The sequence below is a fragment of the Colletotrichum truncatum genome (assembly GCF_014235925.2).
Source record: "Colletotrichum truncatum strain CMES1059 chromosome Unknown Contig_0004, whole genome shotgun sequence".
NCBI classification, from domain to species: domain Eukaryota; kingdom Fungi; phylum Ascomycota; class Sordariomycetes; order Glomerellales; family Glomerellaceae; genus Colletotrichum; species Colletotrichum truncatum.
In genome coordinates this window covers 2,448,025-2,463,255 of record NW_027222401.1, presented here as the reverse complement: position 1 = coordinate 2,463,255, position 15,231 = coordinate 2,448,025, and the positions used below count along the sequence as shown (strand labels likewise).

General features: G+C 50.6%; 1 protein-coding gene across 1 annotated transcript; it reads right to left on the bottom strand.

The window, feature by feature from the left end:
* Positions 1–12,493: 12,493 nt before the first annotated feature.
* CTRU02_207445 (2-ketogluconate transporter) lies at positions 12,494–14,478 on the bottom strand (the record flags this gene model as incomplete). Its single annotated transcript, XM_070204895.1, has 6 exons — positions 12,494–13,021; positions 13,136–13,609; positions 13,666–13,731; positions 13,848–14,082; positions 14,139–14,335; positions 14,386–14,478. The coding sequence occupies 6 exons, from the start codon at positions 14,476–14,478 to the stop codon at positions 12,494–12,496; spliced, it is 1,593 nt and encodes a 530-aa protein (XP_070061428.1).
* Positions 14,479–15,231: the final 753 nt, after the last annotated feature.

The following is a 15,231-nucleotide window of genomic DNA, read 5'->3' as shown; positions in this document are numbered from 1 at the left end:
GTGGTGCCTTGCGGGTGGTGGAGGGTGGTGGCAGGTGGAAGGAAGGTAGAGGCAGAAAGAAGTAAGGCGAAGACCCAGGTAGGTTACGCGGGAAGTGGTGGTAGCTGTGTGGGTGGTGCGTGTAGTGCGGTTTTGCCGACCAACGGAAGCGAGGAATTTGCTGGTTTAATTTTTATTTGCTTTGTTTGACTTTTGGAGCTTCCGTGCCTGACATGCGCTTGTGCTTGTCGGGACAGTGGACGGATGAAATTTGTTTAGGTCGACAGTAGTCAAAGTCGACTTTTTTTTTTCTTTTTGACAGGCGCGCCGTGTGGTTTAAAGATGGGTGATGAGGGAAAGAGTGGTTGTGCGTAACACGCGTGGGCGGGTTAGAAGAGGCTTGACTGGCGCAACAAACTGGACTGCAGTGCAGATTATGAGCCGAGCGGGTTTGTGTTGTAGAAAAGGGAAAAACGCGACTCGGGGAACGTGGGACTGGGTACGGCTGATAGATAGATAGGGACTCGTCCGGGTGTTCGAGTCGATAGTTGCCTTTGCGCGGAGCCGACGGACGGGTTTTGGGTGCCCCAGAATAAAGGTTAAGGCAGGACAAGCTGTCGGTTGATGTGTGAACGCTTCTGGTTGTCAAGCGATTTCCCCTGCTCAAAAACAAGCAACAAGTGTCAGTTGGGGAAGAACCTCGATTGAGAATAAGGCAAAGGGGACTGCGGAGTGAATGAAAAGAGGATAGTGAGGTGGTAGCACGGGCTGCGGCCACGACCAGACAGTTTAAGGAAAAACGAAAGGCGGGGGGGTGGCGGTCTTGGGCTTTGGGACTCTACGGAGACCTCAGAGACGCGACGGGGGGGCCTTGGGGGAGCGACAAGGGTTCCGAGTGCTAGCTGGGTTGTATCGTACAGTGCGAGATACAAGATACATCAGCTGGAAGGGGTGTGTGTGTGTGGGAGGGGTGGTGATGGATGGGTGGATGATGGTGAGAGAGAAAGATGGATGGGTGGTGGGATGGGCGGATAGGTTGTGTGTATCTGTATTTTTTTTCTCTCGCCTTCTCCCTCTTGCTCTTCCCCTCCAGATTCCCACTTTGACTAACTCTATCTACCTATTATCCTCACCCTTCTCTTCCTTCTTATTCAGCTTTGAGAGAAACGCGCTATCAGTATTGTAGGGGAAGTAAACCGAGACGGAAGGGGGAGAAGGACCGTGGGTTTGGTATTCAACAAAGCCCGAAAGAGCGAACGGTCGATCAGGAAGGAACAAGACGGGAAGATTGGACGGGAACTGTATGAGGGTCGACACCACCGACATGCTATGTAGACAACAACCGGGCAGGCAGGAACCAGCCAGATAGAATTTCGACGAGGGAAAGGACCACTCTCAGCCAGCGCGCAACCAGGTGCAGGCAGGACTCCATGAGCGAATCTGGTTGGACGAACAGGTGAGGTGGTGTCGAAAGAGGAGAGTGGGGCACTCCCAAAGTGACTTCTTTCCCTCTGTCACACTCTGTCTCCAGTGTGCTGAGGGTGCTCCTCCTAACCAAATTTCCTCTCTCTTCTTTGCCTCCTTACCTCCCTGCCTTCAGGTCGGGGAAACACGCCCAGCAGGCTCCTCCCCTCTTCAATCTATCTATCCTATGCAGTATCCGTAGGTAGGCTTACATCAATTTTCAATCCGCGCGAAGGCTCATACGAACTGTCACTAGTGGTATTCCTGGTCTTCTCCCAGGGCACCCCCGTAAACAACCATATCCATCCTAAGGCACGAGGGTTGAGGAGATATACTAGCACGCGCCCTTCTGCAGCAACGAAGGTTCCCCCACCTGCCACAGGCACAAACATTTGCGTCGCTACTTCAGCAGTGTCAACCACCACTTGTACCGCGTGTCAGCACTGGCGGCACAGCAGCACCATCAACATTTGCAAAAGTATCAGCTTCGCCTCGCCCGCCCGTTCCCTTTAGCTGCTTCTCACACTCGCGGGGTTTTTTAGTTTCTAAGTACATCGCAATCCAACTTGTCATTGATTGGTATTTTTATTTTATTTTATTTTTACCAAGCTATACCTTGTAACAGCGCCGGGAAACCAAGTCGAATTGCCTGCCACTGTCGCCTCAAGTCCGCCCAGGTTACTGGACAGTGCCAATCCAGAACTTCCAAATCCCAGCCCCAGTTGCATGTCGAGTCCGCGATAGACATCAAGTGATGCCAATTAACACTGTTAGGTTGCGTCCCGCCATGGCTGTGGGCCCTGCCGGTCAGCTCGCGGCCAACCGGACCAGTCCAGTGTGGCCCTGGGCTGGCTACTGGTCGCGGGTTTTGGGTTTTTTTTTTTTCCCACGCCCATAGATGCACCGCAATCTTCGTCGTTGTTTCCGCACCCATTCATGACTTGACCCTTCCCTGTCTCGCCGATGTGCGCACAGGTACGTACAATTGCAGATACGGCAGTGAGATATTGCATGTCTGTACCCGTACTGTTAGATCCAGAGGGCGACCAGGCATTTGCAGGGTTATCTATGTCATGTCGTTATTCCATCAGAAAAAGGGGGCGGGCAAACGCGGTACAACTGTCGACATGGGCGGCAAGGGTCTACCGATTTGGCGCGTTGCTCTCTTTTTTTCTTCTTTTTTTTCCCCCCAACTTTCCAACCCCTTCTCTGACTTCTCAAGGGCCGTGTGCAGGAAATGTACCTGACTTGCCCTGTTTGGGATCCGGTCCCTGTGTCTTCAAAAATTGTTCTCCTCGAGTACCGAGCTAACGCAAGGCAGAGGACAGACGTCGACGTCTTGTCAGAACCTAGAACATTCGCACCGGCGCTGTCAAAGCCTTCTTTCTAGCTTCTGTCGCTTGCGGTCCTCTTCTTGGCTTTGGCTTTGGCCGCCACGCGTTGAACCATACCGGTGCCGCCTTCAAGTCTGCAACTTCGGTCCGGGCCAGTCCCTGTCTGTGTGCACAGAAAAGAGTGTCATATCAGCGAATACAGTACCAGCGACGACACCAGCCATCGGTTCTCTGTGTCTCGCACTTACTACGGGCCCCTCAATTTTAGCTCCCTATCCTAGAGTCAGACTACCAGTGGCATACATGGGAAATAAGCGATCGCGATATGTGTACAGTGCGGCACGGTACAGTTCATACCGACGCTCAAATGGTGGTCATAGCATCTCCTGCAGAAGGGTTGTTGCGGCTTCAACAACAGAGACTGACTGGGAGTGAAGGGGGGAAATCTCCTACTAGGGAAGATGAGAGAACCACCTTGGGGGACCCTCTTTCGGCCTCGACCTCGAGAGACAGTACTTACAATATTGAACGAATGCGCCAACGAATGATTAATGATTCCTGGCCCCAGTGGGGCGGATACTGGCTCGCTGATTGGGATCATGGGGGAATGAGTGATCGGGAAAGCGCTCAGTGCAACCAGTGCGCAAGGAACCAAATTGCATCCCTGCTGCTTACCGCGACTAGCGGTATCGAAGACCTCGGCTTGTCTTGGGCTGTCTTCGGGTCCTTCCAATCCTCCAATGACCCATCTGGTTGGCTGCTTTCAGCTGATGAGGATGCCTAGGTCGCGAGACGGTTTTTCAATTCCAATTTATGACTACCCCCGTTAGGTTGGTTGAATCACCACCTGCGCGTAATGCTTCCGGGCGGCCCTTGGTGCAGTTGGCAAAGCAAAACCCACAGGGCAACGGGCTAGGACGTGCTATGTAGGCTTCTTGGCTTTCTGTTGGACAGCTCTGCATTTGCGGTACTGTGCTCCTCAGGTACGTATCTTGCACCGCATTTTGGGGACGGGAGTGTGTGGAACGCTGCAACGCTGTTTGGCCTGGCGTGTCTGACGTCTGGACTCTCTGCTTGGTAACCCGACGGATTCAAGAGGGTGTAGGGGTAGTCCTTGGTGTGCCGCCTCCAGGAAGCTGATTTCCTGGTTTGGAGAGCTCCTTTCCCTCTGGGCTCATTTGAGCCCATACTTGGGGTAGCGCTCTAGAAACTTGCCTCAATCAGCTGTGGCATGCCATCCGCATGGGGTAATTTGCTCAACGTAGCGTGGTAGTCCGGCGCAAAAAGTGCCACTCCAAACATGTCCGCAAGCAAAACCAGCTTGATTATTGCATCGGCCGAGAAAAATCATGACCTGACGTGTATAATGACCTGCTCAGGTCCGCATAGCATGCTCCCCTAGCAATGAAAATCATCATTGTCAGATTGTGCCCCGTTGATTTGCAGAGACTATCGATGTGAATCGGCACCAGAAAATGATCAGACTGGGGCCGTGAAGAAATCTGACGTGCGATCACGCCGCGCTGCAGTGCACTATAGTTCTATGTATACGACTCTCATTATTTAACAGAAGTGAGGTGGTAATTTGCAGGGCCAGCCCGACCAATCAGTAATTGGCGGAAATTAGCAATGCGTTGATATTGTATGTCCTTCGACGACGGACTCCCAAGAGTATGGAATCGATAGTGCTGGCCAGACCTAACTCGGAGGGTGTGACTTTGATGTGTCTGTCATGGGCGGGTGGGCGTTCGTTCGTTCGTTCGGTCAAGATAGATGCCCCACGCCGTCGCCGACCAAAATCAAACGACACGACACGGCGCGGGGCAAGGCATGGTCATGGGCATGGGAGTATTGTTGTGCTAGGGTCTGGTTGGTGGTTTGATGGGGAGGTGGATGGAAGACGACTGTCGGCGCCGTCGTGTTGCGGCACAGCACACAGTGCTCACTGCTGATGGTGGTTGCTGGTGCTCAACATGGGACGTGCTGTCGAGAACGTGGCCCCAGAGCGGGGACGGCCAGGGCGAGCTAAGGATGGATAGCGTGTGATTGCAGCGGCCACGGGCACGGAGCAAATGTCGTGAGCGGGGAGTCGAAAGCATGGTACAGTCCCAGTCTCCAGGGATTGTCTGATGGATGTAACTCAGTCACCAAGTCGCACAGCGAAATGACTGGGTCGATGCTGGGAAAGATTTCGGGGCTTCGGAGCGGATCATGGAGGAGCATATGTTTGATGGGCGGACGGGGCTATAGGGGGAGAAAAACATCGAATCGTGGAAGGGTTTCTTCGCAGCACGACATATCTTTGTCCGTACCTGTTACATCCGCACCTATTGGACGGATGCGGGATACAATGGGTGCTTCGAGCCTTGTAGGGGCGGAATGGATGTTTTGTGCTAGCAAGCGTTTGTCATAGGCGGTGGAAATCCTGCGGGCGTCTTGAACGCAGGAGTTGCGGTACAACCGACGCGCTTCACTGCCGGAGCTGACCTGATGCTAGCTGAGGATCCGAAAATGCCACTCGAGACAAGCGTCGAGGTAAAATTTGTGAGAGTACATGGCTGGAGCCTACCTCAGGCCCATACAACCATACAAGAGGTGGGTAGAAAGGTAATATTAAAATATGAAGTATTTGCCCACACGTGGAGAGGACATTGGAAAAAGCAATGGCTTCCAATGGCCACGACAAAGAGATGAACAAAAGAAAGCAAGATCTTAGATCGGCTTAGTCGCCAGTGAGTGCAAAATTCGTTCGCTGTAGTTAAAAGTGCACACCACCACTGAAGAGATGGCACTTTTGACATGTCTCCGCAGGTACCAGACTGAGCCTGGGTTGGGAATGGGACCTCGAAGAGAGAGAAAATAGCAAAACAACGCCTGGCACAAACCCGTTGTGAGGTCGAGTGAGGTTGAAGAGGCTGAGGCGGAAACGGATTGATGACGCCTAAACAAGGTGGGATGTCAAGCCTGACAAGGTAAAGCGTGCTGATTTTGACTTTTGTGCTCCCGAATAAGAGATCTGGACGTTGCTCGATTTGTCCTTGACAGGTTTCGTGACAGCCTTGAGGGGACCACGGACCCAGGGCATCACCTGGGCTTGCCATGCTGGGCGGCGCGTGCTATGCTGGAACTGGGCTGGCTGGGCTGGACCGAGCTCAATGGGGCCCATGAGGTACCATGATAGATGGCGGGTGCACCATGAACTTTGTCCACTTTCTGCTGGATCTGCTGTTGGAGCTAAGTGAATAAAAGTCCATGAGGTTTGTGGTGTGGAACGGTGGAACGAAGCGGGGGCAAGGGGGTCGAGATGGGCCCAAACCCCATCCAGGAAGAGTAAGAAATCGATACGATGGGGAGGGGGCATGGGAGACGTGAACGTGCTGCAGGACAGGGGAAGTACGTATCTCAGCCTACCTGACTGGGCAGGCAACAGTGGGTTGGTTCCATGAAGGAAGGTCTCCACGAGACAGGGCGACCAGGTATGTATCCGCTTTTGAAGAGGAAGCCCATCTTTTGCGACATCACGGACTAAACCCACAGCTCGGTGAGGTAATGCATGGTCGGCGTACCAGACAGGAGGCATAGATATTCATGATGTTGATGATAACGGACCAAAAGGAGCCCATGGGGTGGGTGGTGGGCGGCGTTTAGACTATGCAAGTGCAGGCACACCTTGGGGAGAGCAAGGCTACTGCCACTATTGCTTCCTACATGCCTACTACTGCTATGTACTTCCTCTGAGAAACACCACGACAACTTCCCTAGCGGAGGGTGGGCACCATTCCTCATCAGGAAGTTACTTAGATGAGGCCCACACAGTGTGGGTCTATTGAAAGGGTACATCATCCGCTACCCGTATGGATACCCGACTCGATGAGGAGGGGAACGAAATAACTAGTAGTAAGAGAAGAAGAGGAAAAAAAAAAAGAGAGAAGACAAGGCAAGGGTAAGATTGTAATCGAATAAATGTATTCTGTGGGTTGTAAAGTCCGCATAGTGGGCGAGCAGCAACTGTACCTGTACACTACTGGAATGTATGTACTGGGGCTCCTGGACACCTTACTAAGACCACTGACCTACCCTTTACCTCATGGCCTGTCACTGGCCAGAGGTTGAGAGGCCACCAACAAAACGCCATCAGAGAATGGGTTGCGGATGCTACGAGACAAGGCCAGATTACCTCACATGCACCTCCATATCAGCATCAATACTTATCCACGACTCCATTTTCTGGGACCAGGGCCGGACGCTCCTTTACATCTAGCGCGCGAGCCAGCTGAGAGGGCCCCAATCTTGATCAAACGAACTCGGACTGCGGAGCGCGCAACAGAAACTGCGCGTTTGGTGTCAAGTAACAGCAGGGTCTACTCTGCGGCCCGTTCGTCTTCTGTCTCTGTCTCTCCCATTCCCCTTTATTTTTTTTTGATGTTTTATTCCCAAAAGCCCTTGCCGCTGACCGTGCCTCCCCTGTCGTAAATTTGCTATGCTCTCGGGCGATGGTGAAGTGAGGTCCCGTACAATTTAAGAAAAAAGTACTATCTGTATCCGCATACAGATAGCCCGTGTAAAAACCATGTCGTTCTGCAGCAGCAGCGCCCAGAAACATGTTACGGCAGTGTTGTGTTTAGGGCGGCCTTGACACCCTTCCTTCTACGCACCGCATGTTTCCGAGACATGGGGGAGGGATGGGATGAGATGAGCAGCGCGTGGGTAGCGAGCGCAATCAGAGTACCTGTCTTATCGGAGTCGGCGACGGCGACAGCGACAGTCATAGTGTGAGATCCAGGTCCCGGGAAGGGCTGGCGAGCTTTTGCCGATCGAAAACGCCTACCTTACCTTAAGATGCAGAGTAACCCCTACCTCTGGAGTGCCTACCACCTGGGTGACAAAAGAAAGAACGAGAGGAAAAAAAAAAAAAAAAACGACATAATCTCTCTATGGCCAGCACCTAGTGTAAAAGCATGCACAGGTTAACATGTACACCATGCCTGGTCTTGCCTGCACCTCCCCAGTTCGATCCCATTCAAACCCATCAAACCCAGTTTTTACCGGGCCTTTTCCGCGCACGTGATCCTCCATCCCCTGGAGCGACCAGGGGCCCAGGGTGGCTCGTAGTTGTTAGAGATTGCGGTGGGAGAAGCTGCACCTGATTCACTTGCTACCTTTCCCCCTGCTTGTCCACTAGTACGTACACCAGCACCATCAATTTTCACTGTACCCTTCTGGGGGCTGCCAGTCTCCACCCGTTCCAGCCCATCGCATCCGCCGTCGCCGATCTCCGGTGAACTTCGGACTGCAACTGACACTGCGTTTCGCGTCGTTCGCGACTGAACTCACTTCCTAATCGTCTAACAACTGACACTTTTGAATGCAGGCATATATTTTCAGATCATCTCCATCTTCAATGTGAGATTCTGCGTGCCGAAACCGAACGCGTATTCGTACGCGGGTTCCTGTCATGCCTGTCTTGATTGCATTGCAGGCTATGTGTGATGGAATCACGGCTCGCAGTGCAGCACTTTTCTCCCCTTCTCACACCCACTCCAGATTCACGCTGCAGCACTGGCGCGCATGAGCCAGGTTTGACTTTGGTCATCGGGGGGTAGTAGGCGTTTGGCAGCAAACAAGCTCATCGCCACATCTTGTGCGGCCCATGCCAAGGCCCACGCCATAGACTAAGTCCGGGCCTAGCTCACACTGACATTCGACATCACAGAATGGAACGGGCGCAATCTCGTTCCTTCGGTTGTTGAGCTACGAGCCCGTATTCTCTTCGGGGCCCTTGTTTATGCTACAATCTGAGCGACGTGCATGAACTCAATCTTATGAGGGTCAAGTCAGACATCAACTATCTGACGACCGCCTCTCCGTTCCCACGTGTTTCTGCCACTGGGCTAGGCCATGGAAAGAACAGAGGAGGCCAAGGTCTGAGGCGCGTGCAACTTATGGAGCCGTGGCAATACATCGTCAAGCTGCTCATAGGCATTTACGCGCGCTATCTATCTACGCACAATCACGCAGTAAGCGCACCTCTCGCTGGTGTCTCAGAAACTCTGAAGAGTAAGAGAGCAGTGCTGAGGTGTGCGTGCGTGCTGTCTTGCATGCTTTAGTTTGTTGTTTGTTTGGCACTTGCTGCGAGCAACCTTACTCGAGCCTTGGTAGGCAGAGGCACTGTGGACAGTACCTGGAGCATCTGGCGCAATCCTCTGCCCATATTCATGGGCCTTCTTGCACTATTCGACCCGAAGCATTCCTTCCCAGGCTCTTGCCGTTTATATAGCTCTGCGATCCTGAATCTCAATAGGTCGTTGACAGGCATGACAGCCAACGTGTGCTTTCAGCTGCAGAAGAAAGCGGCATCTCGCTGCAGTAGGTGCTGGTGCACGGCTAACTGATCTGTCTGGACTTGGGCTTGACAAAGTTTAGCCAGAAGCTTTTCGAAGACGATGCCCGTGTTAACGTCCCACACCCACTTCTGGGCACCCCCCACATTTGGGCACCCCATTTACACCAAAAACGCCGTTTTTCGAAATTCTATATTAAACTAAATACTTTACTTATTAAAGAGAATAAATATATATTAAATAGATTAAGACTTAATTATAATACTTAAGTAGCTATATACTAGTATTATTAATAATAAGTATTATAAATTCAAGGTTTAACATTTATAATACTAATTTACCTAGCCTATATCTTAATATATAAAATAGGTAGAGATATTTAACTAATATGATTAGAATTTTTAAGTAAGATATAGTAGATTTATATATTCTTATACTTAGTAAAAAATTCTTTAAGCTTAGAATAATATTTTAAAATTTCCCTTAAGAAAAGTTTCTATTATAGAATTTTAACCCTTAATTATACTATATTTACTAAAGTAATACTTTTAAATCTCTTTTAGATATAATTATATACTTTTAATAAGTATAAATATTAATTTCCTAGATTTTTTAAATAAGTATATATAAGCGAAAATATATTTTTCTAATGTTAAGGAATACTAGTAAGTTACTAGTATCTACTAACATTTTAAAGCTTTTAGTTTTAAACTTCTATATTATAACTATTATTATATTTAAACCTTTATAAAAAATTAGATGGCTATAATTATACTTAACATAGTTTATATATATTTTCTTTTCTTAGTAAGTATAGTAGTTAGTTTAATATAGAATTTCGAAAAACGGCGTTTTTGGTGTAAATGGGGTGCCCAAATGTGGGGGGTGCCCAGAAGTGGGTGTGGGACGTTACCCCTTATTCCAGCGGCCCTGCGAAGTACTTGCCAGAAGGGGAATGTCATAGACAAGGCATCTCGTCTGCTTCAGTATTTCAAACGCTTGCCTGATTTTGTGCCTACAACACCTGGTGCCCTCTGGAAAACATTGCCAGTAATCATGTCACCAGGTCGTCGATCGCTTGAACAATAATCGTGAGACTCACGGCCCGGACGCCCACATTATCGGCCGAGATCGAGGACGCCATGGGCTTAGCTTCAGGGTGAACGTGTTCAGCTTGGCGACCCGGTTAACAACCTGGGCACCGCGCTGAACGACTTCTGGAACTCACGCAAGTCCGAACGGCCTGCCTTATTTAGTACGCCCGTTATCAGTGCGCACTGATGCCAACACGGACATGCCACTAGCGGCTTTTGTCGCCTCTGAACTGCAATTCCATGAGAGCTTCGCCAACAGGCGAAGTCATTTCGCAGTGGCGAAGCTGTCTAAGCAGCATCCCGCTTGAAGGGTTGTTAACTTCAAAACTCTTCAGGCACTGTTGCTGCAGTCGCTGACCCCGTGTGGCGCCCTTCCAAGAGTTGTCCCCACAGTTCCAGGTCCAACCTCAATCTGCAGGCCCCGTTGCTGTTTGTACTATATACGGAGTAGAATTCTCGACAGATCCCAAGCCTTGGCTCGGCTCCATTGTTCCGCATGACAAACGTAAAAAAACCACTCCGAAGAACTTGATGCTGACAAAGAAACACTCCGTTCCCGGGGGAAGCGGCAATCGTCCTTCATAAGTGCGTTTGCCTAGTAAGGTAGTTCTCGTCTGTAATTCTCTGTTGGTCTCTGGCATCGGCACCTTCTATCCGACAGTGGTCAAACGTGTGTGCAGTTGTTCAGTTGGTTCAACTTTCCAACACTGCCTGGGCGTTCGTTCCGTAGGGTGATTGGGGAAACACCACTGAGTAGGCTCGATTCATAAAACCGCTCTGGCAGCTGGGGAAGAGAACACAGTCCGAGCACATGTCGTCGAACCAAGTCCCACGATCGCACACCGTTGGATTTGACAGTTGGTTGAAGCGGCACAAGTATCATGCCCTCTCCGTCATCCCAACAGCAAAATTCCTAGTTAGGCTCACGACAGGGTTTCCGCTTTTGTATGCTCTTCTCAGGCGAATCCCTTCATCCCAAGTGTGCTGGACCAGGTTACAATGGCCGCACTCTCGCAAAGATGGAGGTTCCTGCGCCGATTCCTGAAGCCGTCTGAGCATCTCTCATGACAGCGGATCACGAACCTTGCTTCTACTCGAAAGGACAGAGCAGAAGCAACTCGGCTCCTACTCAAATATCTGGTCCTATGCACTCGTTCTGTTGGAAGTCGACCATCTTGACGAGATCAGTACTCTCGGCTCTTACCAAGACACCGAGAAACTTGGGCGGTGAAGAAAAAGGGGGTCCGCACAAATCTTCTAGTAGAATTAACCATGACAAGCAAAGTCTATTTTGTCGTCGGGGAGGTTTTACTGAGTGTGCCGTGATGATAAGGAAATGGTAACCCGAAATTTCTTCCTGTCTGGAAGTTTGTTCCTTTAGGGCGCGTTTCGGCCGCAGTCGCCTTATGGTTTATTTCTCGCCGGATCGACGTCATCTCTAGTTGTATAACAGCTTGGGAAAGGATAAGACGACGTGCTCCTAACGGCTCGCGGCCACTCCATCCCATATTGTTTCTTTTTGGTCGTTTCAGCGGTCCATTTCTCGCCTTATATCGCCAGCTGCTGGCAGTGTCTCTCGCAAGGCACGATGTACTTGCCTCTTTCAGTACCCTTGCATTCTCCTGCACGGAGACGCGCGATAAATGACGTTTTCGTTAAAAGTTGGCCTGGCGAGGTTTGTATACCGGACAAGTGTCGTGTCAGACGCCCTGACGGCGTGAGGAAACAGTAGGAGCGAAGTGAAATGGGAATATGGTGTATCAAGGAGCGCAATGGGGGGGTTATACTTGGAGGCCCGAGTAGTCAGCCATTGAGAAATGGCTTTTTCTGCCGCGTCATCGTGTAAAGTCTCACCCACAATAATGATAATTTCTTGTTGATGATAATTTACGAAAATTTGGTTACAATCAGGTGACCTATGGAGGCATGGGTGCGTATAGGATTACAAAAGAGCATGGGATTGGCTTCGAGGAGATGTCGAGAGAGGTGGTACGAGGCATGAAATGTAAAGCAGTAGATCCACTGTCACTTGCCACCTTTTGATATACCGTTGTTTAATCGTTGATACAGTAAGCAAGGTTTTACAGATGTCAAGGTTGGGGTGGCTTTGTTCAACAACTTTATTTCTAGGCTAGATATATCTTGTCCCTAACAAATGTACGTCCGCCAGTATCGTCTCCAGTTACATTCAAATCCGTATGTTGAAATTATGCATCGAGTATCTACTGCCTTTGCTAAAGCCATGCAGCATATGAGAAAGCCTCGGTGATGTACCAATTACTTAAAAATCATACCGGAAGTCAGGGTTCTCCTTGTCCGTCAAATCCGCAAAAGCATTGGAGTGCTCAATCTTCTCATCAGACCCCCTAACGCCAGCCGATGCAGCCTTGTCGTCTTCAGAGATCTCCTCGGCCGCGAGACCGGAAGGGTCCGCAGCGACGGCGGCCTTGCGCTTGGATATGTTACGGCGGATGAGGAGGAACCGCATGAGGGCGAGGAAGAGGTTGAAAAGGACGTAGAGGCAGAAGTGGGCGGTGAAGCCCTTGCGGTAGCGGGGTGCGTCGCTAGACTGGAATATTTGGGGCGCTGTCATGTTGCCTGCGGCCCAGCCGATGAAAGTCATGGCTAGGGTTGTCGACTTCTTTGTCTGGCCAGCGATGTTGCGGGAGATAAGAGAGAAGATGAGATTGCCCTCAGCTAGATAGAATTGGGTGCAGTAGAAGGCAATTAGGAGGCCGATTCGGTTCGTGGGGGACGGCGGGATGCTGTAGATTACAGCTGTGCCGATGATGGCGGGGCTTTCAAGTGTTAGCTATGTAGATTCAGGGGGCGTGGAAGTCGACTGGTACTAACATTGTCCAAGCCTGGAAAGAGCCATGTTAGCATGATGCCTTTGAGGAGATGGGGCTCGGCTCCGACTTACATGCATTACCCAGGCAGTCTGCTTCGTCCAAGTTGCGAGGGAGGCACTGCCGACCATAACGATGATGGTAACGGCACCCTGTGCAATGTTCAACAACTGCGTTTGGAGGTAGGTGAAGCCGAAAGAGGCAATGATCAGGTTGGAGAATACGCCGAGGCCACCAATAATGAGAGTCGAGGTGACCTGTAGCATGATGTAGCACCAGACTACAGGGTCAGTAATGGCCTCGATCATCTGATAGCGTTTGTATGTCTTGTTCTGGATACCGGTCTCATTGGCGCGCACTCGCTCGATCATCAGGCGCTTCTGGTCTTCGTTGAAACACTTCGCAGCCATGGGGGAATCAGGGAGCCACCATCCTATGAACAAACCCCAGACACAAGTAGCGGCTCCCAACACGAGGAAAAGAAGCTGCCATGACTTTATGTCGTGACCGACATAGTGGGAAGCACCCCAGGCAATGATGCCACCGACCTGTTTTTTGTCAGACAACTTCGTAGTTGGACCTGGCTCTGACGGGTTAGACTTACCATCAACTGAACTCCAGTCATACAGTACCAAAGGGAAGTCAAAATAGACTGCTCTCTCTTGGTGTACTGTTAAGAACAAGTTAGAAGGGTTGAAACGGGAATGTTAGAGTTGCGAAGCCTACGTACCCACATAGCAGTCCTACAGTTGTGTTAGTCAATGGTTCAACCTCAGAGGAAGTAAGGGAGGGCATATACATAATGATAAAGGCCGGCTGGACGCAAGACTCAAAAACGCCGAGAAGGAATCGAACCACCATTAGACTGGCAAAGTTCTTTGCGGCAGCGGAGCAGGCAATGACAACACCCCAGCAAAAAACATTGGCGGCCAGATACTTCGCAACAGGAAGCTTCTGTAACAGCAAATTGGTCGGATATTCTCCAACAAGAACCCCGGCGTACAAAATGGTCCCAAGAGCGCGTTAAAACAAGTTAATTATTGATTCTTTGGTGATAAAGGCATCGATACAACTCACCTGAACTGTTGGCCTACAAGGTTGGCGTCTTCTCTGATGTTCATGACAGAGGCAAACCCCAAAGTACCCTTGTCAAGAGACTGACAGAAATAGGTGCCTAGCATGCAGGCAAGAATTCGGCGGTTTACAATCCAAAATAGCTCTTTGTTGGTCTTCTCATCGATGTAGGTTGATATTGTGCCTGCCCATTTGTTTGTCTGTGGTTGTGTGAGCAGGTTTAGGCGTTTCCACGAAACGCGAGACTTACTTCTTTATCCCCCTCCTGGTGCTCAGCAGGGACTTCGGAAGGAACAGGCGCAATGGCACTGTCGCTTTGGTGCTGAGTTGTGTCTTGCTTCATGGCTGTGGACTTGTCGTGATTGAGCTTAAGGTGGCCTGGTGTCTCATTCTCTACTGTACCCCGGATTTACCTGGTTCATAAGCTTCCTATATGCACACGACGTTGGCTTTCTGGGGACCCCAACTTTCGATGGTCCGGAATGGCGGAGTCAGAGAAGCCCCTCGAGCTAGAAGCATGGGGTGATGGTGATGGCCGGGGTGGATGCGAGCGAGATGCCTCCTCGGGGCTGCCTCCGGCAACTCCCCCGAGCCCGGAAAGTGGGTGGTTGTGGAAAGTGGGTGGGTCTTTGCTGGTGGTTGCCGTCCCTTGTAGTTGCTAGCTGAACTCGGAGGGGAAGAGACGGAAAAACTCAGGTGACTGCTAAATTGCCTATCCCCCCCGATTCGAGATTGACGAATTTTCTCTCCCACCCCAAGCATTGATGTTGCTTTTCTCACCGTGTTGGATTGGAGCGGTTGATGCCGTGCAGAAGTTGAACCAAACTTCCAAGGGTCTAGGGAAATGCGGGGAATACAAGGTGGTGTCTTCAGTGGTCTCTGTTCAACTTGACAGTAACCCAAGGCCATCCATAGGACTCCCTCGGCGACTCATTTACATTATTGCAACGCTAGTGTCTCTTTGGCGATGGTTCAACTCTTACAGTTGGGTGCTCTAGAAGCCTAGTTGGAGGTTACAGCGGAGATCACAGGCCACAACGCAAGGATTGTGCCCGCTGTGGCTTGGCTTTAGCCGTCCAACAGTGGCATGTTTTTA